Source organism: Sus scrofa, chromosome 3 (genome assembly GCF_054392235.1).
Source record: "Sus scrofa isolate SSC_HxYL_T2T_F1_AM1 chromosome 3, Sscrofa_HxYL_maternal_Yorkshire_Landrace_v2.0, whole genome shotgun sequence".
Taxonomy (NCBI): Eukaryota; Metazoa; Chordata; class Mammalia; order Artiodactyla; family Suidae; genus Sus; species Sus scrofa.
This window is the reverse complement of record NC_139385.1, coordinates 123,669,896-123,696,554: the sequence shown is the minus strand read 5'-3', so window position 1 is coordinate 123,696,554 and position 26,659 is coordinate 123,669,896. Positions and strand designations below refer to the sequence as shown.

General features: G+C 47.4%; 1 protein-coding gene across 7 annotated transcripts in view; it reads left to right on the top strand.

Moving 5' to 3' along the window:
* The window catches only part of SLC4A1AP (solute carrier family 4 member 1 adaptor protein), a 78,421-nt gene extending 58,475 nt beyond the window's left edge, over window positions 1-19,946 (top strand). For 2 of the 7 annotated variants that reach the window (XR_014842433.1, XR_014842435.1), the window contains 3 exons: window positions 1,063-1,211; window positions 16,263-16,327; window positions 18,421-19,946. Coding sequence is in view for 1 of the 7 variants with exons in the window: in XM_085019838.1 (XP_084875964.1) it covers window positions 1,063-1,109 (47 nt within the window). In the remaining 6 variants the exon portion in view is untranslated. Of the gene's footprint in view, window positions 1-1,062; window positions 1,557-7,324; window positions 7,562-16,262; window positions 17,178-17,724 lie in introns of those variants that run through there. The other 5 variants (XR_014842432.1, XR_014842434.1, XR_014842431.1 and 2 more) reach the window with 3 other exon arrangements.
* The last annotated feature ends 6,713 nt before the right edge of the window (window positions 19,947-26,659 follow it).

The following is a 26,659-nucleotide window of genomic DNA, read 5'->3' as shown; positions in this document are numbered from 1 at the left end:
CTGCTGAGCTACAGCGGAACTCCATGTACTGTAAATGCACTTAATCCTCACAGCAAGTGAGTGAACTTAGGTCTATTATTTCTCCCATTGTCTATGTGAGAAATCAAAGTTCAGAGAGGTTGAGGAGCTTGCCCAAAGTTACACAGCTGGTAAGCTATGCAGCCAGGATTTGAACTCAGCCGATCTGCCTCCTAAGTAGAGACTTTAAATCCTGTGTCGTAAGGGGGAGAGTTAGTAGGCTGAAGGACTGTTCAAACCCTCGAAGGCTGTGCTGTAGTCCAGAAACACTGGCCTGGCATTCACGGCCGCTTAGGATGGGGTGACAGGCACGCTGCTCTCCCTCCCCGCCCCCTACCATGAGCCACTACGGAAGCAGCCCAGGAACCTCCTCCGCTGGTCAGCACGTACTCTTTGCTCTGCCCAGTCGGCGCTTCCTCGTTTCTGTTTGAAAGGTCTATCCGCTGGAACCTCTGAGAAGCTCTTCTCATGCCTACAGGCCAAGCCAGGCAGGCCCTTTCCTTTCCTTTTTTTTTTTTTTTTTTCCTCAATATGACTTTCATCAAATTGTCCTCTAAGTATTGGCTAATACACGCCTCTAGATTTTGCTCCTAAGAGCTGATGTCTGTCTTACTCATTTCAGACTCCTCGGCATTAAACCCAGTCCTTGAGCAGCGGTAGATACTCATTCGATGTCTGGTGCATACAGTGAACAAAGCATGTTGCAAAAGAACTTGAACAATTTGCTAAATATTATATCCTGTATACGTAAATCCTATCACAACCCCATTATATCCCAAAGTGTTAATAGTGATTTTCACAGAATGTGGGCTTTCCAGGTGATTTTTATTTCTTTGCTTGTATATCTGCATTTTCTAAAATGTCCATAATGAGACAGGTATTACTTTTGTAATGCCAAAGGAAAACCAAATTATTTCAAAATTGTTTTGGAATGAGTAATAATGATCATATTTTTTGAGCACTTACCACATTAAAAAAAAATTCAGGGCTTTATGTGTACTGCCTCTCTTGGAAATTAATACTGGCATCATTACCATTTTACAGATGAGGAAACTGAGGTCCAGGGAGGTCAAGTAATTCCGTCGAAGTGACACAGTTAATAAACCAGTGGGGTCGACCTTGGAGCCCAGCCCAGCAGACGCCAGAGCCCAAGCGACGGTCTTTTCTGCAGGCACCTTCTAGATGGAAGATAGGTAAATGGAAAATTTCTTTTTTAAAAAAATCAACCTTTTATTTTGAAATAATCTCAAACTCAGAATAGCTGCAGGAATAGTACAATGAACTTCTGAATATCCTTCTCCCGGATTTAACAGTCAGTAATGTTTTCCCGTACTTATCACTCACTTTGTCTTGCTCATTCTCTCTTTTTCTCTCTCTGTACATATTATTGTTATAGCAGCTTTGTTGAGGTGTTATTCACATCCCCTATAGTTCGCCCATGTAGCTTGTACAGTTCAATGGTTTATAGTGTATTCCTGGATATGTGCACCTATGATCACAGTCAATTTTGGCATATTTTCGTCACCTCAAAAAAGAAACCCCATACCCTTTAGAAATCTTGCCACTAAAGCCCACTGCTCCCAGCCCTAAGAAACCATGAATCCACTCTCCAGCTTTATAGAGGTGCCTATCCTGGACGTCACGTATAAATGGAATTGCATATGTCACTTTTGTGACTTGCTTCTTTCACTTTGCATAATGTTTTCAAGATTTACCTGTATGGTAGCATGTACCATTCTTCATTCCTTCCTATAGCCAAAGAGCATTTCAGGATGTAGAGTGATGTCGCATTTTATTTACTCACTCATCAGTTGATAGATATTTGGATGATTTCTACGTTTTGGCTATTATGAATGATGCTGCTATGAATATAGTGTTTGTGTGGACTTTTCATTTCTCTCGGGCATATACCTAGGAGTGGAATTGCTGGGTCATGTGATATCTGTATGTTTAACTGTTAAGTTGCAAGAGATAGCAACAACAACAACAACAACAAAAGACAAAAAGACAAAAAAAAAAAAAAAAAGAAAACAAACCAAGAACATTCTTTCTCATACCTACATTTCAATGATCAAACTTAGGGAATTTAACATGGATAGATTATTATTATCTATTCTGTGGTCCGTATTTAAAATGTGCCAATTATGTCCTTGAAAATGGCGATTTTGTTTTTTTTGTTTGTTTGTTTGTTTTTTTGTCTTTTTGCTATTTCTTTGGGCCGCTCCCACGGCATATGGAGGTTCCCAGGCTAGGGGTCAAATCGGAGCTGTAGCCACCGGCCTACGCCAGAGCCATAGCAATGCGGGATCCGAGCCGCGTCTGCAACCTACACCACAGCTCACGGCAACGCCGGATCCTTAACCCACTGAGCAAGGGCAGGGACCGAACCCGCAACCTCATGGTTCCTAGTCGGAATCGTTGACCACTGCGCCACGACAGGAACTCCCGATTTTGTTTTTCTGATCCAAGATGCAATTTAGGATCATGCATTGTCTGTAGTTGTCTTTGGTTCCTTCCAGTCTGGAACAGTGCCTCAGCCCTTCTTCATCCTCTGTGGCTTTGCAAAATGCCCCTAGGTGTAGGTTTATCTGATGTTTGGCTGGATGAGCGTCCACTGACCACATGGCGTGTGCTGAGGTCAGGTCCTGCAGCTGCAGATGGGAAGAGCCATGGCTGGGGCTGGGGCTGGGAGGCTTGGGGTGAGGTGAAGGAACTGGGAAGGGGACGATTCCCCACCTGCAGGAGTCACAGGGAAGTCCCTCGAGAAAGACAGAGGCTCTGCAGGGGGCCTCTGGCTCACCTTTTCCCAGGAACAGCCCAGAGAGAAAGAGCGGGTGTGTCCTGGGGCCACCTGCTTCCCCTTGTGGCTTCACTTGAGGGCCCCTGAGGCCTCGACCAGCCCGAGCCCCGCCTGGAAAAGGCTGCGGAGACTTCGGGATGTCCGGGAAAGGGCGGGTGGGGGAGCCCAGCACGCCCAGTGCTAGGAAGGAGCTGCCCCTTTCTGGGAAGGACTTTGATGCAAGGGCCCACCCTCTTCACCACCCCCCCTCGCCCTGCACGCCAGCTTCCGGCAGCCCCTGCCGGGTTCTCTGGAAGGCGCTGGGGGAGGAGACTGCGGCCTGATTCTGATCAGAGGCACGATTGGCGATGGGGAGCTGGAAGGCGGCTTGCTTCCCTTGGCCCTGGGCCTGTTCCTTCCGCAAGGCCTCCCAGCCGAAGGCTCCTCCAGTCTTTGCCTTCCAGGAGCTCCATCAGCGCCTGTGTGATTGAGAGCAGCAGAATCTTCCATCCTGCCCCCCAGCTGCCAAGTGAAGCTCTGCTGAGGCAGCAGTGGCTCATTCGTTCCTGCAGGCGGTCAGTCCTTCATTCTTTGGCTAAAGATCCCTGTTCCTCGCCCTCGAGGGTAAGGGGCTCCTTGGGGCCTCCAGATGGCATCCCTCCTGTCCCAGCTTCTGTTGAGAACACCTGTCCTCAGGGCTCCGGAGGACCCGCCCTCCCTCAGCTCCCGGGCCTTGGGTTCAGGCCTTGCCAGGGCTGAGCCGACCCCAGCTCGGTTTACAATGTGGTGACAGCCAGAGAGGAGTCAAGCAGAAAAGTGCTCTCGTTCGCGTTCACACACTGCCTGCTGGCAGCCATGCTCTGTTCTGACCTCTGCAGACTGTTGGAAAAGTTCACATAAAAAGCTAGACTCCAGGGAGTTCCCTTGTGGCACAGTGGGTAAAGGATCTGGCTTTGTTACGGCCGTGGCTTGGGTCCTCAGGCTGGACCCCTGCCCTGGGGAACTCGCATATGCCACAGGTGCAGCCACCACAAAAAAAAAAAAAAGAAGGCTTCTGATTTTTCTTGGCAAGTAAAAAGATCTGTCACCCTGAGCCTGTGTTGCCCGTGGCAGCCATGGTAAGTCAGGAGCCCTCACTGTTGAAGTTCCACTGCCCGCCTATTCCCCAAGGGCACCTGTCATCTCCTTCAGGCCTGACCCCTACCCCGTGAGGCCTGGAAGATTACCCATTTTGTACCTGAGGACAGCACAGGGAGAGGTCGTAGCCTCGCCCAGGGACCTGGCTTCTCACCCAGGTGACCTGGCTCCAGGTCTGAGCTCTCTGCATTCCCCTTGGCTTCTTCCTGGTCAGGGAGCTGCTGCCCCCAACAGCGGCTGGAGAGACTGCAGATGCAGACAGCAGATGACAACATTCTGGCCACCCAGGTCAGGGGCCTCCCAGGCTTCAGCAGCATCCTGAGCTGAGCTCACCAGCTCTCAGCTGAGGCTCTGGAGAGATTCCCTGTTCACCCACGCATGGAGAGGGGAGTGACGGTCAGTGAGCCCACAGCGACTCAGGCGGGCCAGAGGACCCGGGCACCCTTCCGGACCTCTCTCCCTTTATGGGAAGTGGGCTCCCTCTGGCAGCGTCTTGCTCCTTTTGGTCTTTCGGCTACTCGTGGTGCAAACGGATGGTGCAGCAGGGCCAGAACTGTCCCAGTCTGCAAATCACAGCCTAGTCCAGACCAGTCAGGCTTCCTCGAGCAAAGCACGCTTTCAGGTCGGTTGTCCTTTCTCCTCCTGGAGAGCCTTGCTGCCCCTTTTCCCGGAAGGGCTTGTCCCCTGTCTCCTGGCAGTTTCTAGGAATGAATGGAGGAGCAGTGCCAAAGGGCTACAGGGCATTGGCGGGAGCAGGGTAAGGGTTTTCTTTATAAAAACAGCTCAGCTGTGTATAGCACTCTACAGTTTATAAACTCTTTCACATCCATGTTATCATTGTGTATTATTTGGTTCTCACAACTTTATGAGGCAGATAGAGGAGCGAGTGGCATATACGGATCTTCTAGGAAAGGGCACAGAATTCCAAGTTCCATTCCTTCTCAATCCTGCCACTTACCCTGAGCAAGTGCATGGCTTCTTTTTTGGTTTTTCTTTCCTCATTGACTGCAAAAGATAACACATTTTTTTTTTTTTTTTTTTTTTTTTTTTAGGATGGGTGAACTGGGGGGGGTTAGTTTCAATACCTTTAATTTTTTGAAAAGGTGGTGATACTCTCTCGCAGCAAGGCTACTCTGCTTTAGGACTCCAGGGCGTGCTAGTCGCATAGAATACCCTGTGATGGGGCCCCTCAAAAGTGTGCCCCAGGTGGCTCTCCTCATTTGCATGTCATGGGGATTAAATGAGGATTCAATGACGTAATGGATGTACCAGCAAAAAGCCTGGGAGGTAGTAGGTGATTAGCGAATGCTTAGCGAGTGAATGAACTGCTCCCTCAGTCATGATGGATTTGGGGGGACGCTCACAGGAAGGAGGAAGTAGTGCTGGCTCTCTGTGGCTGGCGTTGCATTTCCTGCCCATTTTTCTGTGACTTTTGCCAAGTTGCCCTTTGTCCGAGGTCTCTGGGCTCCCAGCCGGCTAGAGGCACGGACTTCTCTGTGGGGTCTGGAGAGCTGGGCCTGGGCTGAATAATGACCAGCCTTCCGCTCACTTGAAGTTTCCGCTGGGGGGCTGGAAGCCACAGTATCCAGATGGCTAATTGCTTTGTGCCTGTTTCTGCAAATCACAGTGATTCACTGTCCCTGCTGAAAACACGCTCTCTTTTCAAAGATTTAATGGTTTCCAAAATTAATTTAGCCTCATCTGTTATCCCCCTGCCCTTCTAAACTGTCCCCTCCCCCCTATACCCTCCCCCCATTCCCTGGATGGAGCTTTCTGCTCCAGAAAGCTGGCTTTCACTCCACAGAGCACAGTGGAGAGGAGTGGGGCACCCAGACTCCTTTCTAGGGTCACCTGAGCACATACGAATGTGGATTTGGGGGGAAGACGCCCAGGAGGGAAGGGCTGGTGTCAGGGACACACTTCCCGCCATCCTACATGCTTTTGGCCACATAGCCCACGGACGCTCCTAGATGCCGAATTCCAAGAAGCTCCCGTTTGCGCTGTTTTGCTTATAAAACTCCCAAAGATCATCTGTTTTTCACATGTGAGGGACATAATCAGCTTTGCTCGTTTTAGATGGTTCACTATGGTCCGTGAGGCCTTGGGACCAGAACCCTGGCTAAGAGACCAGAATAGGGAGTTTGCCTCCTGATTCTGCACTGTTTCTTTTTTCTTTTTTTCTTCCTGGGGGCGCACCCACGGCATATGGAAGTTTCCAGGCTAGAGGTCAAATCGGAGCTGCAGCTGCCGGCCTATACCACAGCCACACCAATTCAGGATCTTTAACCCACTGAACAAGGCCAGGGATCAAACCTGCATCCTCATGGATACTCGTTGGTTCTTAACCCACTGAGCCACAATGGGAACTCCTCTGAACTGTTTCTTGACAATCTTTGGTCTTCCTTTTTTTTTTTTTTTTTTTTTTTGTAATGAGAGTTGCAACATTTTATTTCAGGTTCTCTCTCTCTCTCTTTTTTTGTTTTGTGTGTGTGTGTGTGTGTGTTCCTTTTTTGCCACACAGGCAATATATGGAAGTTTCTGGGCCAGGGATTGAACCTACAGCACACAGCAGCAACCAGAGCCATACTGGTGAGAACTCAGGAGCCTCAACCCGCTAGGCCGTCAGAGAACTCCCATCTTTGGCTTCTTTTTATCCCAGTAACATAAAGGTGATATAATCCCTACCTCTGTGAGTTCCCTCATGGCTTAGCAGGGTAAAGATCGGGCTTTGTCATTGCTGTGATTCTGGTTACAGCTGTGGCTCAGGTTGCAGTTAACAGTTGCCACAGTTTTTTTTTTTTTTTCACTTAGTTTCTTTTTCATAACTATTGCTAACATTAAAAATGTTCTCTTAGGATTTCCCGTCGTGCTGCAGTGGTTAACAAATCCAACTAGGAACCATGAGGTTGCGAGTTCGATCCCTGACCTTGCTCAGTAGGTTAAGGATCCAGTGTTGCTGTGAGCTGTGGTGTAGGTCAAAGACACGGCTCGGATCCCGAGTTGCTGTGACTCTGGTGTAGGCTGGCGACTACAGCTCCAATTGGACCCCTAGCCTGGGAACCTCCATATGCCGTGGGAAGCAGCCCTAGAAAAGGCAAAAAGACAAAAAGAAAAAAAAAAAAAGTTCTCTTAATATCTGTTGAATATCTAGCAATATTTTTTCCAAATATCCAAATGTATCAAATAATCTGTCACTATCGTCTCTTCCCCTCTTCCCCTCTTCCCCTCCACTCCCCCTTTTTTGGCCATGTCCACAGAGTGTAGAAGTTCCTGGACCAGGGATTGAAGCTGGGCCTTAGCAGTGACAACGCTGACCCTTAACCCACTACAGCACAAGGGAACTCCCCCTCCTCCTTTCTATACCCTCTGTCCTCTTACTTCAATTTAAAGGGGTTTCTCTTGGAATTCCTGTCGTGGCGCAGCAGAAATGAATCCATCTAGGAACCATGAGGTTGCAGGTTCGATCTGGATCCGGCGTTGCCAGGAGCTGTGGTGTAGGTTGCAGACGTGGCTCAGATCTGGCGTTGCTGTGGCCGTAGTGTAGGGCAGCGACTACAACTCTGATTTGACGCCTAGCCTGGGAACCTCCATATGCCACGGGAGCGGCCCAAAAAAAAAAATAAAAAGGTAAATAAATAAATGGGTTGTTCTTTACACCTGGGGCTCCGGTGTCATTTTAAGGCTTCCTTTTGTCACTCTTCTGCTTTGAATTGCTCCTCTGTCTTCTGGAATCCCTTTGTTCCTCCTTCTTGGCTCAGTTTTTCATTTTCCTGAATCGTATCCTTCACTACCTTACTAAGAAAAGGTGTGTGGGAGGTAAAATTTTTGAGTTCTTACATATCTGAAATATCTTTATTCCACACTTACACTTACCTTTTATTTGCATAAGTACAGGATTCTAGGATAAAAATAATTTTCACTCAGAACGTTGGATGCCCAGCACCGCTGTCCTCCTGCGCCCTGTACTGCTGTCGAGATGTCTGATGCCGCAGCGTCTTACTCCCTCTCATGTGATATGATTTTTCTCTCTGGCAGCTCTGATGTTATGCCTTTTATCTGGGCATTCCGAAATTCAAAATTATTGCCTTGGAATTTTCCCTCCATTCTCCTGGGTGCCTTCAATTTGGAGGTTTATGTCCTTCACTTCTGGGAAATTTTCTTACATTGTTTTTGTTTGTTTGTTTATTTGCTTGTTTATTTTGCCTTTTCTAGGGCCACTCCTGTGGCATATGGAGGTTCCCAGGCTAGGGGTCGAATCAGAGCTGTAGCCCCCGGCCTACGCCACAGCCACAGCAACGCCAGATCCGAGCTGTGTCTGCGACCTACACCACAGCTCACAGCCAACACCAGATCCTTAACCCACTGAGCAAGGCCAGGGACCGAACCTGCAAACTCATGATTCCTAGTTGGATTCGTTAACCACTGAGCCACGTCGGGAACTCCTCATTTCCATTTTGACAGTCCCTTTTTCCATGCAAGGGTACAGGGTGATCTTTTAAAAGCATGGAATCAGGTGATTCTGAGATTACCAGACTACGGGAACTCCTTACATTGTTATTATTTAAACAATAATTTTCTGGAGGAATTGGGAGGGTGGGATAACATATAGACACACTATTGTATAAAACAGATGATTAACAAGAACCTACTGTATAGCACAGGAAAATCTATTCAATAGTCCGTAATAACCTATATGGGAAAAAAGAATGGATGTGTTTATACATATGACTAATTTACTTTGCTGTACACCTGAAACTAATATAACATTGTAGGTCAACTGTATTCTAACAAAATAAAAAACAAATTTCTATCCTTTGCTGTCTTTGTTTTCTAAGATTGCATCCAGATGTTGGAACTCCTTGAATAATCCTCTAAGACTCTTTTCTCTCCTAATTTCCATCTGTCTTTTCTTTTTATTCTGCTTCCTGAGAGATAGCTTCACCTTTATTTTCCTACTCTTCTGTTGACTTTTATTTTATTTTTTAAAAAATTTTTATTATTATTATTTTTTGTCTTTTTGCCTTTTCTAGGGCCCCTCCCTCGGCATATGGAGGTTCCCAGGCTAGGGGTCTAATCGGAGTTGTAGCCACTGGCCTACACCAGAGCCACAGCAACGCGGGATCCGAGCCGTGTCTTCGACCTACACCACAGCTCACAGCCAATGCTGGATCCCTATCCCACTGAGCAAGGCCAGGGATCGAACCCGCAACCTCATGGTTCCTAGTTGGATTCGTTAACCACTGAGCCACGATGGGAACTCCCGTTGACTTTTATTTTAGCTATCACATTTTAAATTTCTAATTGCTCTGGCTCATTCTCATTTTTCACACCATTTTATTCTTTTTCATGGATGCATGTATGCATCTCTTCTTTTAGCTCTCTTCGGCAATGAATTAAATGTATAAGTAAAAGTTTTGAAAACTTTTTCCTCTCCCTCTACCTCCTCTGTTTCCTCTGAGTTCATTGTTCTTTTCTTGATATTTGCTTTGGTGTCTCTCTTTCATGTGGAATATTTTCTGCAGTTTGCTGGTGATGCTGAGCTGTCCAGTCCTCTGTAACACTGAGCATCCACCCGATTGGCAGGTGTGTGTGTGGGCAGGGATTTGACTGCGGGCCTCACTGCCAGACCGTCGTTGCATTGAGAGACCATGAAGAGCCAGTCCTTAGAGGACTTTCTCTCAGGGGCTGGTACATTTTTTCCGGTGAATCTTCTAGCCTGTGCCATATGCCTGAAAGTTCCTTTCTGGGAGTGGGGTTGAGAAGGAGCCTGGCAGTGGACCTGCTATTAACATATGAACTTACCCTGAATCTCCCTGTTTTTTTGTTTTGTTTTGTTTTTGTCCTTTTTTTTTTTTTTTTTGCCATTTCTAGGGCCGCTGCCACGGCACATGGAAGTTCCCAGGCTAGGGGTCCCATAGGAGCTGTAGCCACCGGCCTACGCCAGAGCCACAGCAACGCAGGATCCGAGCTGCGTCTGCGACCCACACCACAGCTCACGGCAAAGCCAGATCCTCAACCCACTGAGCAAGGCCAGGGATCAAACCCGCCACCTTATGGTTCCCAGTCAGATTCGTTAACCACTGAGCCACAATGGGAACTCCTGAGTTTCCCTTTTTTTAGCCAGGCAGCTCTCCTCCACTCTTGCAGGAATCCCTGAATTAGGGGAGGTTCTGATTCAGTTTATCTAGAAAAAAAACTTCCAGTTTCTGGCAGGGACATGGTTGTCTGACTGTGTGGGATTGGAGGGTGATCTAGAGTTGTAATGACTCCGTACCTCTTTCAGCCCGTTCCCTGGAGTTTAGCCCATGCTTCAAACTCACTTCCGGCGGAACAGGCTGCTCCAAGTCCCCTGTCTCTCTGGGGTTCTTTGGGGACAATCTGCTCACTCCTCACCATCAGTTACCTCTCCTGGCCCTTCTAAGTCTTAGTTTCCTCTGCTCTACTAATTCGGTTACCAGCCTTCCAGCCACTTCTTTTTTTTTTCTTTTCTTCTTTTTTTTTTTTGTTGGTCTCCACTGGTAGCATATGGGAGTTCCCAGGGCAGGAAACTGAACTGGCATCGCAGCAGTGACAATGCTGGATCCTTAACCTGCTGTACCCCAAGGGAACTCCCAGCCACTTTCTTTTTTCTTTTTTGCTTATTTATTTATTTGCTTTTTTATAGCCACACCTGCGGCATATGGAAGTTTCCAGGCCAGGGATCAAATGAAAGCTACAGCTGCTGGCCTACACCACAGCCACAGCAACACAGGATCCGAGCCGGGTCTGTGACCTATACCACAGATCACAGCAACGCTGGATCCTTGACCCACTGAGTGCAGCTGGGGATCCTAGGGATTGAACCCGTGTCCTCATGGATACTAGTCAGGTTCATTTCCACCGCATCACAGTCACGACAGTAACTCCCCAGCCACTTTCAATCATCCAAAAATTACTGAACTCCAGAGTTCCCGTCGTGGCGCAGTGGGTAATGAATCTGACTAGGAACCCTGAAGTTGTGGTTTTGATCCCTGGCCTTGCTCAGTGGGTTAAGGATCCGGTGTAGCCGTGAGCTGTGGTGTAGATCAAGGATGTGGCTCGGATCCCATGTTGCGGTGGCTGTGGTGTAGGCCAGTGGCTACAACTCCATTTCGACCCTTAGCCTGGGAATCTCCATATGCCGCGGGTGCGGCCCTAGGAAAAGACAAAAAAAAAAAAAAAAAAAAAAAAAAAAATGACTGAACTCTCTTATCCTCTGATGTCCTCACTTCCATTTTCTGTATTCTCATGGTTCTGTACTTTGAGAAGAATTTTATGGGGTCTGTGGAGGGAGAGGAGATAAAGATATAACAATCAGTTTGTAATCTCTCATTGAAAGTTCATACCTGCTTGAAAAAAATACTTCCAGATTTTTATAAATAGTACATACTTGTAGAAAATTTGAGTGTACTTTAAAGCAAACACGTGACCTGCCATCCAGAAACGACCAATATTAGCATTTTGGTGTATGATACAATCATATACCTTCTCAAAATAAATTTTTTAAATTTATTTATAGACACGTTACAATGATGGTACAGAGTTCTCAGATATCCCGCACCCAATCCTTCTATTACTAATGTCTTACATCAGTGTGGTACGTTTTTCACAGTTTTTCACAGTTGATGAACCAGTGTTATTAGACCTTTATTAACTAAATCGATATCTAATCTATATTATTCACGTTTCTTTTGATTTTCTCCAAAGTCGTTTTTCTGTTGCAGCATCACATCCAAGATACTACACTATCAGTCGTCATGTCTCTGGAGGCTCCTCTTGACTGTGATGGTTTTCTCAGAATTTCCTTCCTTTTGATGACTCTAACAGTTTGGGGGAATATGGGTCAGGTAGTTTGTAGAATGCCCTTTGATTGGGGTCGGTCTGATGTTTTCTCTCATAATCTGGCTTGGGGTCTGGATTTTGGGGGGAGGAAGCCCACAGAGGTGAAGCACCACTCTCATCATATCATGAGTACCTATAGCAACGTGAATTCCTGCTGTTGATGTTGACCTCATCCCCTGGCTAAAGTCGTATCCGACAGGTTTCTGCACTGTACCTCCTCTTTCCATACTGTTCTCTTTGGAAGGAAGTCACTATGGAGAGTCTACATCTTAAGGGTTGAGGAGTTAGGCTGCACCTCCTTGAAGGTGGAGTAGCTATGCACGTTATTTGGGATTCTTCTGTATGGGCGATTTATCTGTTCTCCCTCCTTTATCTGATTATTCAATGATTTACTCGTATTAATATGGACTTGGGAATGTTCATTTTATACATTGAGTTATAATACACTAATACTTTATTTTCTTGCTCAAATTGTTACAGCTTTAGCCATCAGGAACTCTTGCAATTGGCCCCTGTGCTCCTTTGTGTTCTCTACCCCTACCCCCGACCCCCATCATCGTGGAATTTTGAGCCTTTCTTTATTTTCTGGCACTGTAAGATGCTCCTGGGTCACCCTGTGTATTTCCTGCCCCAGTTCTGGAATGAGCCATTTCTTCTAAGTGACCTAGTCCTTTTATTGGAGAATGGTATTAGAAACCAAGATCTGGGCGCTAAGTGTGCTTATTGCTACTGGGATGTCATTGATTCTAGATCCTCTCAGCTGATATAGCAAGGAGATAAATGTGTGTATACTAACCTATGTATGTACACATATCTATAACTACATATTAATTTACATTTTTGGCCACAGCATGCAGCAGCTTGATGTGGGATCTCAGTTCCCAGACCAGAGATTGAACCCAGGCTGCAGTGGTAAAAGTGCTGAATCTTAACCACTAGACCACCAGGGAACTCTTCTGTAACTATTTTAACTCTCTGTATCTGTAATAAGTTCAACATGAGTTCCCACTAATGTCTTCAACTTCAATTCATTACCACATGAATAGTTCTAGCCTTTTCCTCTCATTTGTCCGTCAACCTCTATTCCAACAATAAGAAATCTGGGAGTTCCCACTGTGGCTCAGCAGAAAGGAATCTGACTAGGGCCCATGAGGACACAGGTTCGATCCCTGGCCTCGCTCAGTGGGTTAAGGATCTGGTGTTGCCATGAGCTGTGGTGTAGATCACAGAGGCGGCTCGGATCTGGCATGGCTATGGCTGTGGTGTAGGCCAGTGACTACAGCTCTGAATTGATCCCTAGCCTGGGGACCTCCATATGCCAGAGTGTGGCCCTAAAAAGACAAAAAAAAAAAAAGAAAAGAAAAGAAAAGAAAAGAAATCTGGCTCCCACCATGTGCCATCCACTTTATTGATTGTTCAATTCCGGTATACATGTGTTGCCAACCACCCACTTTTTGGTTATTCTCGAACTACTTATTTTACGTGACCACAATTTTGTAAAGGACTGTATGTCACTCGGTCCTTACAACCCCTGATCCCTGATCTGTTCCTGACCTTCAATTTGCCAACCTAAAATGCCACTTCTCACATTGATGTCCTCTCCAGGCTTTGGGCTGGTTGGTTTTCTCTGGTCTCTCTCCAGTTGCAATGTCTTTCTGGAGGCCTCCTGACAAGCATGCATCATCCCAGACCCTCCCTCAAAGACAGACTCCTATTCTACCAAAAGCTGTGCCTGAGTGATTGACCGGATGGTGTAAAAGTCGGGGCTTTGCCTCTGCTGGGAGAGAGGCGTGCATTCTCTACATTCTTCCTCACTGGAGACAAAGTTCTCAGAAGTTCTCTTTGCGCTTTGGCTGCAATGAGAAGCATCCCTTAAATGGTGTGTTCCCATAGTCACCACACACTGCGCTGCCAGAGGAAACCCTGCTATAAATAGCACTTGGTCTCCTTACCAGTTCACCACAGCCGAGTTAACCCAGACCTGGTGGAGACTTGGTGGAAGAGGGAAAAGCCGAAAAACGGATCAAGCAAGAAGAGGAGTGGAAGAAAGACAATGGGAAGGGATGCTGATGATATGAAAATCATTCATTATGCCTATGATTTTGATAACTACTTACAATTGCAAGAAACCTTGCACATGCATGGCCTCATTTATTTTCTTCTGGATAACAAGCCCAAAAAGTATATATTTAGTTCATTTAAACTATCTTATAGGTTCAGTTGGCTTTTGTGAGTTCTGGATTCAGAGCTGGGCCAGTGAGAGTTGGCCCTGGGACTATTGCTAGAACTACTGGAAAAGAAGTATGTCCTTTTTCCGTTGGGATTATAAAAATAAGTGTGGGTGGATACTCAACACACATAGTTACCTTATTTATTTGTTTATATGCACAGAGAAAGATGAGAAGACTGCATCCAAAATGTTAACATCAATTAACTTTTGATGACAGGATAATTGATAATATTTCTGTTTTTTGCATACTTTATTTATAATTTCTTTACTGTATTGCACTTAACGTACATTTTTCTGTTACAAATTTTTAATTATATTTGTGTTGTTAAAAAGTATAAGTACATAGTAATAGTAATAGTATAGTAATAGTATAGTAATATGTTTATATTATCTAAATAATAGATGAGTGGAATTTATTTATTTATTATTATTATTATTATTTGTCTTTTTGCCATTTTCTTGGGCCACTCCCGTGGCATATGGAGGCTCCCAGGCTAGGGGTCGAATCGGAGTTGTAGCTGCCAGCCTACACCACAGCCACAGCAACGTAGGATCCGAGCCATTTCTGTGACCTACACCACAGCTCACTGGCAACACCAGATCCTTAACCCACTGAGCGAGGCCAGGGATGGAACCCGCAACCTCATGGTTCCTAGTCGGATTCATTAACCACTGAGCCACGATGGGAACTCCAGAGTGCAATTTATTTTTTTTTTTTTTTCTTTTTCTAGGCTGCACCTACAGCATATAGAAGTTCCCAGGCTAAGGGCTGAATCAGCGCTGCAGCTGCCATCATAGGCACAGGAACACCAGATCCGTAGCCCTCCAAGCAAAGCCAGGGATTGAACCCACGTCCTCATGGATACTAGTTGGGTTCGTAACCTGCCGAGTCACCATGGGAACTTCCAGATAGTGCAATTTTTACACCAGGATAAGACAGAAGTCCTTTAACCCCTTAATACCATTTCTTCTTCCCTTGGTTACCATTTCAAACCCAGTTCCTATGCCCGGCTCCCTCCGGGGTTCCCTCCTCCAGCATTTTTGAGAATTCCTGGGAATCCCACACAGACTAGGCTGCCCTGCCTGCCACTCACCTGCTCGCTGCTGTTCTCTTTCACCCTGGACACAGGCCTCACCCTCAACTCCCCAGAACACAGCTGAGGTGGGGCTGCGGCACTCCCCCCCCATCCCCCAAACCCTGAAGAGATGCCACTCCTTCCAGAAGAAAACCAGCTTTGACAATTACGCGCAGAGCCTGTGGCGTCACATTGTTCTGATTTGCATTGTCGCTTTTCCAAAATAGGTTTAGGTTTTAGCCTTGCATAACCCAGAGTCCTATTAAAATATTTTCCTAAAAACAAAAGGGCTTATTCCCACCAGAGCAATTGGCTTCCACCTCCACAGGCGATAGAGGAACTGGGATTCAAAACCCAAACCTACATAGTTTAGAATAGCAGTGCGTCCCCTTCTCTCACCATCACAGTTTTCAAAAAGAGTAGAGACTGCTTTCTACACTTTTTTTTTTTTTTGTCTTTTTGCCTTTTCTAGGGCCGCTCCTGCGGCATATGGAGGTTCCCAGGCTAGGGGTCTAATTGGAGCTGTAGCCGCTAGCCTACACCATAGCCACAGCACCGCCAGATCCGTAACCCACTGAGCAAGGCCAGGGATCGAACCTGCAACCTCATGGTTCCTAGTTGGATTCCTTAACCACTGAGCCATGACGGGAACTCCTCTACACATTTTTGTATCCACCTTTTTGGAAACAAAATCCTGAGTCTGAAAGAAGAGCAGGGACTTGGCTGGTGGGGGGGCCATGGGAGAGACTCAGGACAAGGGAGGTTGGTCAGTGGATACAGAAGCCACCAGTTTCCCCAAGGCCGGGACTGTGCCTCTTGGGGTCAGACATGGGGCGAGAGGGGCAGGTGTCAGCCAGGCAATTGTGGACAGTTTGCCTGACTGCTGAGTTTTGTTATTTCACCTTTAGTGGAGGCACCTGGGGCAGACAGCCTCACGGGCCCCTTCCAGCTCCCAAACCCTCCCTGCCGCAGCGGGAGCTGTGAGGCCAGGGGCTGGCTCCCCAGGGGTAGGTCTCCCCAGGCCTCTTTCCGGATTCCAGATTCCATCAGCACTGCCTGCCTGAGTGCAGCGCTGGTTCTCCCACCTCCGCAGGCTCCTGCACCTCCCTCCGCCCCTCCCCAAACTTCTCAGCTTGTGATAACACTCTTTTGTTCTCTCGAGGATGCCACACCCAATGGGAGACGGAAGGAGGACACCTTTGGGAAAGCGGCACCTCTCTGATGAAGGTAAGAGGAAGCGGCTGCCCCAGTTGCTCCTCAGGCCTTCCAGTTTCCCAAGGGCCCCCTGCCCAGGACGGGAGTTTCTGGGCTTGACTTCCTGGCAGGCACAGGGAGGGGGCGGGGGAGCTGAGGAGGGGGGTGAAGGCCCTTGGCTCATAAATCTTCATCTGGGGGATTCATTAAGGCTTTTTCCAAGGACTCCTCCAGGGAGGAGGTACGTGTCTTCCAAGGACACATGATCAGGTCCAAACTCAGCCTGGCATCCAGGATTCTGCAGAGTCTTGCCTGGGCCTCCCTTGTCAATCCCTCTTCTGCTCTTCTTCCCAGACCCACTGAGCTCTAGCTACGTGGCGCTATTACCATTTCCCTGGACATTTATGGATGTTTACGGCTCTGTAGCTATTTTGCATATTCTGTTTCCTCTGCCTGGAAGGCCCATGGCTGCTTCTCTTCTTAACGAACTCCTATTCATCCTTCAAGACCCTACTCAAAAGTCGGCTGCCTCTTCAAAGCTTACTTGACTCCATAGACAGGGTTGCTTGCTCTGTGCCCCCAGGCAAAGGGTTCTTTCCCCGGCTCCTCACTCAATAGGGGAATTGTTAGGATTTGCATGTTTATCTTCCTTCTCATTGCTCTCCTAGGGCAGGGGCTGTGTCATTCACCTTTGCCAACCTGTGCCAGGCCCTCATAATTCCTTGGGCAATATTTGTGTAAGAATGAACACCATTTCTGCTGGATCTGTGGTATTTTTGAGTAACAGTAAGAGACTACTTCTGTTACCTTGGACATTTCCTGGCCCACAGTGCCGTCTCTCCAGACAAGAGACATGTGTTTGTGGAGTTCCCATCATGGCTCAGTGGTTAATGAACCTGACTAGGAACCATGAGGTTGCGGGTTCAATCCCTGGCCTTGCCCAGTGGGTTAAGGATCTGGTGTTGCCGTGAGCTGTGGTGTGGGTTGCAGACGCAGCTCGGATCCTGCGTTGCTGTGGCTCTGGCGTAGGCCAGCGGCTACAGCTCCAGTTAGATCCCCTAGGCTGGGAACCTCCATATGTCGCAAAGTGCGGCCCTAGAAATGACAAAAAGAAAAAAGAGACATGTTTGTGAGCTTGTGTATTTACACAGCATCTGTACAGCAGTCCTCAGATCATTTTACATCTGATTTATTTATTTTATATTATTTTATTTTTTTGTCTTTTTGCCATTTCTTGGGCCGCCCCTGCGGCATTTGGAGGTTCCCAGGCTAGGGGTCGAATCGGAGCTGTAGCCACCGGCCTACGCCAGAGCCACAGCAATGCGGGATCCGAGCCGCGTCTGCAACCTACACAACAGCTCACAGCAACGCCGGATCGTTAACCCACTGAGCAAGGCCAGGGACCGAACCCGCAACCTCATGGTTCCTAGTTGGATTCGTTAACCACTGCGCCACGACGGGAACTCCTGATTTATTTTATACCTTCACCTTACGGGTGGTTATTACAGTTACCATCATAAGATGAGAGGCTGAGATGCCAAGAGATGACACAACATTGTGTTCAGGGTTTCAGTACATGCATGGCAAAGCTGGGGCTTGAACCCAGGTGATCTTGCTGGAAGAGCCATGAGATCGCTGCCTACACCAGAGATTCTCAATAGTGGGTCTTTGAATCAGCAGATCGGCACCACCACCTGGGAACTTGTTAGACTTGCAAAGTACTGGGCCCCACCCCACACCTACTGAATCAGAAACTTCTAGGGTGGGCCCAGCAATCCGCGTTTTAACCGTAGGCAGGTGATTCTGTTACCTGCTCCAGTTTAAGAACCAGGCTGACATCGTAGCTATGCCAGTGGCTGCCCAGAGCCAGAGGAGGGCGCCCCAAGGCAAACTTTTACTCCACTACAGTCATGGCAGCTGGGGTGGAAGGAAGCCTAGCAGGCCGGGTAGAAGGGAAGCAGACGCATGGACTGGGAGTTAAGGGCCAGAGTTCTAGTCCCATGGGTTCTGCAGTTATTTGATGGTGACATCGAGCCCCTCTCCAGGCCTCAGTTTTCTCATTTGTAAAATGAAGATGTTGTCTAAATGATCTCATCTCTAATTTCCCTTTGCCTCCTGTTACTCAGCTCTCCTTTGGGCCATATGTTGGCTCTGCCAGGAATGGAATGAAAACAGTGTACGTGTGCTCATTTTTAGTGGATTTTTCCCAACCTTGGAAATCGATCATTTCTAAATTCCAAACCCTTGGACCCGCTATCCTCTGCCGTCTTCTTCCTTTGGGGTAAGAAGTGGAAGCAAACATTGGAGTCGACTCCTGAAATGTATTAGGCAAAAAATGGAAACCCATTTGACGTTATTGGTTTGGACCCCCTTCTGTTGCCTGAGGCTCCTCACTTGGGCTTCTCCCTGACCCCTCTCCTGTCACCTGCTTCCCCATGGTGACTGTACCAGATTCTCTCACTCTCAGGCCATCTCCCTGTCCTCTCTGTGAGCTTCTGTGCCTTCCTTGCCCCCTCCTCCATGGGGTTGTCCATTCGCAGGCTCTTGCTTCCTTACTGTCCTTCGGGAAGGGTGAGGGGTGATGTGTAATGGTGACTTTCTAGGCACACCAGGGACTCGGTGGCCTCATGGGGAAGTCCCTTGGACACACGGAAGCCCGATCCTACTGTTTCCATGTGGACTCGAGGTCTCTCCCAGGAACGCACCTAATAGTGGGGTGGGACTGTGCCCACTGGGTACCTGCTGGGCCCCGGCATTTTAACTGGCAGCTGGAAAAACCTCCTGTGTACAGCAGGCTGAAAAGAAGGAAGAATGCCTCTTGCCCCTTTGAAATGTTGGTGAAAATTCAAGACAAGTAATTGCATTGTAGAAGTAGAACCCTGGATCAGAAAGGTGGGTAGAAGAATTTTTATCACCTAGGACCTGGGTGTCAGCAGGAGACCATGGCTGAGCTCTCACATCCCAAGGGTCTGCAAGAATGTGGGCGATTCTAGAAGCCAGTCAGAGTACATGTTGTCTTCAGCAGAAACACATGTGCCAGCTACACAGCTGGAGGGTCTGTCATATCAGCATCAGACTTTCAGCACGAGGTTTCCAGAGTCCAGGAAAAAAAGCCTTAAAACTGCAGGATAGCACCTGTTGCTGGCAGCCCTCAGGTTAAAAGCTGAAGAAGGTGGTTATGAAAACGAGGCCCCAGGAAGAGCAGGAGCCAATGTTGATTTTTCATCAGCTAAAGCTCCCCGAGGCTGCACTTCTCAGCTGCAGGGGACCCAGGGACGCTGGCCACCTCTTGGCCTGAGCATCAGTGGAACCACATGTTAATAAGGAATGTGGGGGGAGTTCCCTCTGTGGCAAAGCAGTAAGGATCCAAATGCAGTGGCTCAGGTCACTGTGGAGGCACGGTTTGATCCACAGTGGGTTAAGGATTTGGTGTTGCCATGGCTGTGGCATAGGTCACAGCTGTGGCTTGGATTCAGTCTCTGGCCTGGGAACTTCCATATGCTGTGGCTGTGGCCACAAAACCCCTCCCCCAAAACCAAAAAAAAAAAACCCAGAAGAATGTGTATAGTCCAAACTTATCAAACTGTGTATCTCAAATATCTTCAATTTGTTGTATATCAATCATACCTCAGTAAAATGGTTTTTTAACAAAGAATATGTATGTGGATTTGTTTGTAGTTATAGCTTCTCATATACCCTTTAAATCAATAGCATTGTCAGTAGTTACTGAGCTCAACCCAGTAGGCTGGAATCCCATGTTGACACCTTCTGTCAATGGCTGCCTTCTTGGCCCATTCTGAGCCCCCACAGTGGGCCTGGTAGTTGAGTTCAACCTCAAACCTGCCCACCTGCCTTCGTGGCCCTGGGAGATTCCAGGATCGAGGGGGCTTGAAGGCCTGAGGTGGAGCCAGGCATCGGTTCGTCTTTCTGGGACGGATCCAGAAAGGGCTTGTCTCCTCCTCCCCGCACAGTCTGCTCCTGCCCCAGCTGAGCCTGAAATTGGCCTGTGTTCCTGCAAGACTTGGATTAAGGGACTCTTTGGCACATGTTCAGAATGGGTTTCAACCTCACTCCTTAGAATCTGCTAAGCATCCTACTCTCCACCTTCTATGGCTTCACAGATCTCAGAGCACTCATTTCAGGTGTTGGCTTCCCTTCAAAGACTGGCCAAGGCCAAACACTTTGGTCCTTTGGCTGTTGCTGAGGTTGTTCAGGAGGGAGGATGTGGGAGCTGTGATCTGAACAAGCTGATGCAATCTAGCTGCGGGCTCTTTGGCAAGTCATTTTGCTTCTCTGGGCTTCAATGTTATCCTCTGTAAGGGCCCACCGTGGCCCAAACAGAAGGCTCAGAGGTCTATCACCCACTGTGCCCAGCGGGGAGTGGAAGGGAGTGCAGGCAGAGTCAGGACAGTGGGGGCGACTCTGGGCCGGAGGACTGCTTTCCCTTCGTGGCCTTCATGGATTAGAGAAGTGCCTGTTGGGTGGGGCCTGGCTGGAAGGAGTGAGACAGTTTCCCCCAGACGTCCCCCTGCCTGAGTGGTTGCCTCACTGCCTTACCACTTTCCAGGGTGGGGCAGGGAAGGGCGGCTGGGTAGCAGCTGATGCAACAGGCAGGCCTGTGTTCTTCGAAGACTCAGCAAAGGTCGGCGGGGCTGGGCCAGCCTGGGCTGCAGCTGCAGGGCTCTGCTCTTGGCAGAGCTTCAGCTTCCTCTTCTCCCCTCCTAACTGAAGTGGGGTTCACTTTCTGGCCATCAGAGCCAGTAATTGATCCTTTGTGTTAGGGTTTACCCACATCCGTGGACTTGTGCTCTTTTAACTTGTAGCTGAAGAGAATATCTTTGCCTGCCAGGAATGCAGACATGCACTGGTGTACACACACACACACACTCACACTGGGGTCATCCAGAAGTGAGATAGTTGTTTAGAGAATCTGCTCCCACCAGACCATGCTTCCCACACGTTCTTCCAGGAGGAAGTGGATCCAGTCTAAAGGATGAGAGAGCCTCCAAAGATCTGGAAATTTCCTCCGGATAGCCAAAGCCTGAAAATAAGCCCTAGGGCATGTCATTTCCATTCCAGGCCACGTCTATCAAATATAAATGAGACTCTAGGCTACTCTCCATCTCCCAGGGATCTGGATGCCCAGAACACCGTAACTCTTTTAATCTTTTAAGTTGAAAAAAGGAAAGGGTCTGTGAGAGAGAAAAAAGAGAAGGTGCATCAAGTCCTTGACAAAAGGAAAATTGCTACATGGAGATTGCCCTCAAACTAGCTTGAACATGAGCAACATAACTTCATCCTCAATGGCAAAGAACTTTGTCTCACTACGCCCCGGCTTCAAGGCGATGCAGTGCCCGCAGAAGGCTCAAGAAGGACATTCTGAGGTCAGCTAGGCTCCACACCACTCATGGTCATCACAGTGTGCTTACTATGTGCCAGGCCCTGTGCGAAGAGATTTACGTGAGTTATCACATTTCATTCTCTGCAAACTCTATGAGATCTTCTATTCTTAGCAGAAACTGAGGCACAGAAGTGTAAGTGATTTGCCCAAGGACACAGGGCTAGTAAGTGGCAGAAGGCAGGGCTCCTGGTTCCTCTTACTCTGGATCCTAAACTCATAACCGTCTTGAAAAACCCAAATGTACACATTGAGACTGTAAGTGGGATAGGATCCTTCGAATTACAAAAGGATTCATCAGAATATTCTCTAAGCTCCAAAAATACCTTTAGCTTCTGTCCATAAAAGCCATAATTTTATTTTCTGGAGTTCTGTGTCCGCATTTGAAGTGACACATATCTTGAATCTAACATATAGACTTTCGCTCTTTGGGGAGGGTCGCTCCTAAAACTTTCATCAAATCCGTTCATTCTGTTCATAGTTAACATCCACCTTACTGTCTTATCGGTTTTGAATAAATTTAGTGAGGAGCTTTGGGCCAGGTAAATATAATTTAAGTATGAATTTTATAATTATACATGTGTATATGTTCACACATAATCAAATCTAATCCAATGGATAGCCCGAAAAAGTGAGAGTATAGGGTTTTCATGGTGGAGAAGGAGTTGGGGGCTTTCTTCTTGAATCAGGCGTCAGCTTGATTTATAGATGTTTTATCTCATTAACCTTAATGTCACGGAACTAATTAGTAACTTTGGAACCTGCAAAACACACTCATTCCCATAGCTCTTTAACTTCACCGTGTACCAGATGAAACTGGACCCAGTTATTCTGAATCTTAGACATCTTTTGAAAGGCGTACAGGAAATGCATATCAAACTAGATGTGGATCCCGATTTTTCCCTTTTGGCCGCACACCATGTTTCATCAAAACCATCTGAATCCTTCAAACCTCTTGCTTCACAGACAGAGATATGTTGCAATTACCCCAGTTTGGGTAAAGTTGACCCAGGAACTTAGGGAGAGTCTCCAGGATCTCACCGCCGGCCTTCTGCCTGCAGGCGAACATCAGGGCAGCCATGTTGGAACCCAGCCCTGTTCTGTTGGCTGCCGTCTTGAGGCTGGAGAGGGACCCTCAGGTACTAATGGCCCTATAGGCATCCTTTTCCTTCTCTTTCCCTGTTCTCACTCCTGGGATCAAGACCCCGAGGCACAGGTAGTTCCAGCCTTTCTTCCCTTCCAGCTTTCTAAGGGAGGATTCTGAGCTGCTTGGCTCCCCTGCCCCCATTTCTTACGGCTGAATTAGATGATGGCTGTGATGGAAGGATGCTAGAAGTCAGACACTTAATCTGCGTAAGAAAACATGGGAAGCTGCTCTCTGGAGAGAGAATGGGCTGGGTATAGCTGTTGAGTGGGAATTTGGGTGAGAAAAATGGCTATTTTAAGAAACGTCTTGGAGTTCCCATTATGGCTCAGTGGGTTGAGAACCCGACTAGTCTCTGTGAGGATGTGGGTTGGATCCCAGGCCTTGCTCAGTGGGTTAAGGGTCCAGTGTTGCCAAAGTGAGGTGTAGGTAGCAGATGCAGCTTGGGTCTGGCATTGCTGTGTCTGTGGTGTAGGCCGGCAGCTGCAGCTATGATTTGACTCTTAGCCTGGGAACTTCCATATCCACAGTGTAGCCCTAAAAAGGAAGAAATGAAAAGAAACTTCTCAAAGAATTACAGTATTTTTAAGGCATTTGCAGATCAATTTATATTTCTTTTGCATAGATACCATGTGAAGATGGAACTTCTTAAGGTAGAAAAGGGGCTCAGTTTTATTCAAATTACATTTCAAATAATTCTCTGAGGAAAAAAAGTGATTTGGGTAGAAAAACCCAAGATGCTGATTTTATAGTGGGCTTTCTGAATTTGCATGGTCTTGGAACCGGACTGTGAAGGGGGGCCTGTCATGAAATCTTATCAAGTGGGTGCCCTTGGACTTGTCGGTGAAGCTGAGGTTTCTTTTGGGGTGATTTCATGCGAAGAGCAAACTCCAGTGCTGGAGTAAGTTGACACCAAACTTTAATCTCTTTCCTCACTTTAGTTTGAAAATGGTCTAGATTGCTAACATAGAGGAGACTCATTGTGCGGGCCCTTGCTCCTTGGGTGCCAGACTGATGTTCTAATGCCATTTGATATGCCTCCCGGCTGAATGACTCAGCCCTGGCCTCAAGGACCCTCCGCAGGCTCTCCCTCCCTCAGGGGTGCAGGTGTGTCCCCACCTCGCTCAGAGGCCAGGAAACTAACCACAATCTCCTGGCTAGAGACGCAGGCTTCTGCCTTGGAGGCAAAACAGGGTGAAACACAGGCAGGCAGGATCCCAAACCACAGAAGCTCAAGTGAGGTCATCCTTGTGAACCTGACAACTCCCTGTCTCTCTCGGTCAACAAAAAGAAACATAGACCCATTCAAAAATGGCTCTGAAAGATAGAGAATGCGCATGGCTATGGCAACTTGCCACTGGATGCTATTCCAAAGCAACTGAGAAAGTTAATTAGCCATCCTTTCACAAGCCAAGAAAAGTGCAATGATACGTTCACACCACCTTATAGCAGGACAGTTGAGTACAGGAGCTTAAATCACTTTTCTGGCAGCCAGTGAGTACAACGTCTGATGGCGTGTTCCCTTCTCATATGCACCTGGCAACTCGAGGCACCACGTGCTGGGCAGGAACCAGGCTTCCAGGAGATGTGGCAGAGACGTTGGCAGGATTGTCCCTCTGTGGGACCAGCCTCTCTGAGACGGTTAGGAAATAGGTGGAAGGTGAGGTTGAGGGAGGCGGGAAGTCATGATGGAAAATGATTATGCCTTTGAAAGTAGTTACTCATGGAAACTTTTTAGCTTAAATGTGGACCCCAGAGTTCCTGTAGTGGCTCAGTGGAAACGAATCCGACTAGTATCCATGAGGGTTCGGGTTTGATTCCTGGCCCCGCTCAGTGGGTTAAGGTTCAGGTGTTGCTGTGAGCTGTGGTGTAGGTTGCAGATGCAGCTCAGATCTGGCCTTGCTGTGGCTGTGAGTTTTGACCCCTAGCCTGGAAACCTCCATATACGGTGGGTATGGCCCTAAAAAGCAAAAAAACAAAAACAAATCAAAAGTGTACCCCAGTCCAAGGCGGAGGTAGATAGATGAGCCATTGGGAATGCATGATATCTACTTACTCGGTTCACTTGCAGGAATCAAGCAAATGAAATTGATGACAAAAATGGCCCTGCTTTGGGAGGCATTCTCTCATATTCACAAAGTATTTAAAATAATCATTAGGACAAAGGGCCTGGCATTTCGAAGACTCTGTCAGAAATATGCAGCCCAATTTGTCCCCAGGGCAGGATGAGAATGGATTTATTTTGGTTGAAATCCTAACTTCTATTGTCAAGATTATGCAGAAAGTCTGGATAATGCTACACAATTGGAAAAAAAAAAAAGGAAAAACTTTCTTTTCGAGACTGGAACCCCTGAAGACTAGAAATAAGATCATGATTTATAGATCTGTTTCTCTATGGTGATTTAATAGGAAACATTGTTTGTCCTTTGTAGGCTTTAATGTTTCCCCAACCCATAAGAGCCCTATTAGTTGCCTTTGACCCAGTGGGTTGGTCTTACTGACATCTGCTTTAAACAGAAAAGAGGGGAATAGTAGGATTGATGCTGAGTGTATTAAATTCTACCCATTATAAACATGTTTGAGGCAGCTTCATGGAATCCCTCCTCCAGACCAAATGAGTTATTTCCAGAGCTGGGGCTCCGCTGGCCACCCATATATCCCACTGGTTGACTCAGCCTCTCATTCTTGTAGCAGACGCACTTGAGAAAGGCCAGTGTATTTCTTGGCTGAATTTCCATATAGCCTTTTAATCTTCACGGATGGGACAACTTAATACGCTCCTGCCTCACGTGGCCGTGAGTTCTGCTGTGTGCCAGCATCAGGACCAATCTTGTCCTGGGCAGGGGGCTAGAAAGACCTTGTCCCTAGAAGTTGACATCTAGAGATGGTGGTTACTGGCTCCACTTTAGCCTCATATCCTGGCTCCAGAAACTGGATTCGCACCTCATCTAGTCACTTGAAAAATATTTATTGAGCACCTATTATGTGCTGGGCCCATAAATATGGCAGTAACTACAACGGATGAAAATCTCTGCCTTTTTCTAAGTTAGACTCTGTTTTTGGAACTGAGCTTGTCTTACCATTTCCAATTTTTTTTTTGTCTTTTTTTTTAGGACTGCACCTGCAGCATATGGAAGTTCCCATGCTAAGGGTTGAATTGGAACTGTGTCTGCGACCTGTACCACAGCTCATGGCAACACTGGATCTTTAACCCACTGAGCAAGGCCAGGAATCAAAGCTGCATCCTCATGGATGCTAGTCAGATTCATTTCTGCTGAGCCACGACGGAAATTCCCCGTTTCCAAGTTTCAGCTTTTGGTTCCCTGATCAGTAAGTCACTGCTTCTAGAAATCTCTTTCTGAAACTTCAGTATGCTTACATATCACCTGGAGCTGAGGTTCTGACTCAGTGGGTCTAGGGTGGGGCCTGAGATGTTGAAATTTTTTTTTTTCTTTTGCTTTTTAGGGCCACACCTGTGGCATATGGAAGTTCTCAGGCTAGGGGTCGAATGGGAGCTACAGCTGCCAGCCTACACCACAACCAGAGCAATGACAGATACGAGTTGAGTCTACGATCTACACCACAGCTCACGGCAACACCAGATCCTTAACCCACATGCTCATGGATCCTAGTCGGATTTGTTTCCACTGAGCCACAATGCGAACTCCGAGATTCTGAATCTTAACAAGCTCCCAGACAGTATTGCCGCTGCTGCTGGGGACGTTGCCTGGATTATGCTTTGAGTGACAAGGATATACAGACAACAGCATCAGCACCATCAGTGTTTTTTAGAAACACAGACTCTCAGGCCTCACTTCAGACC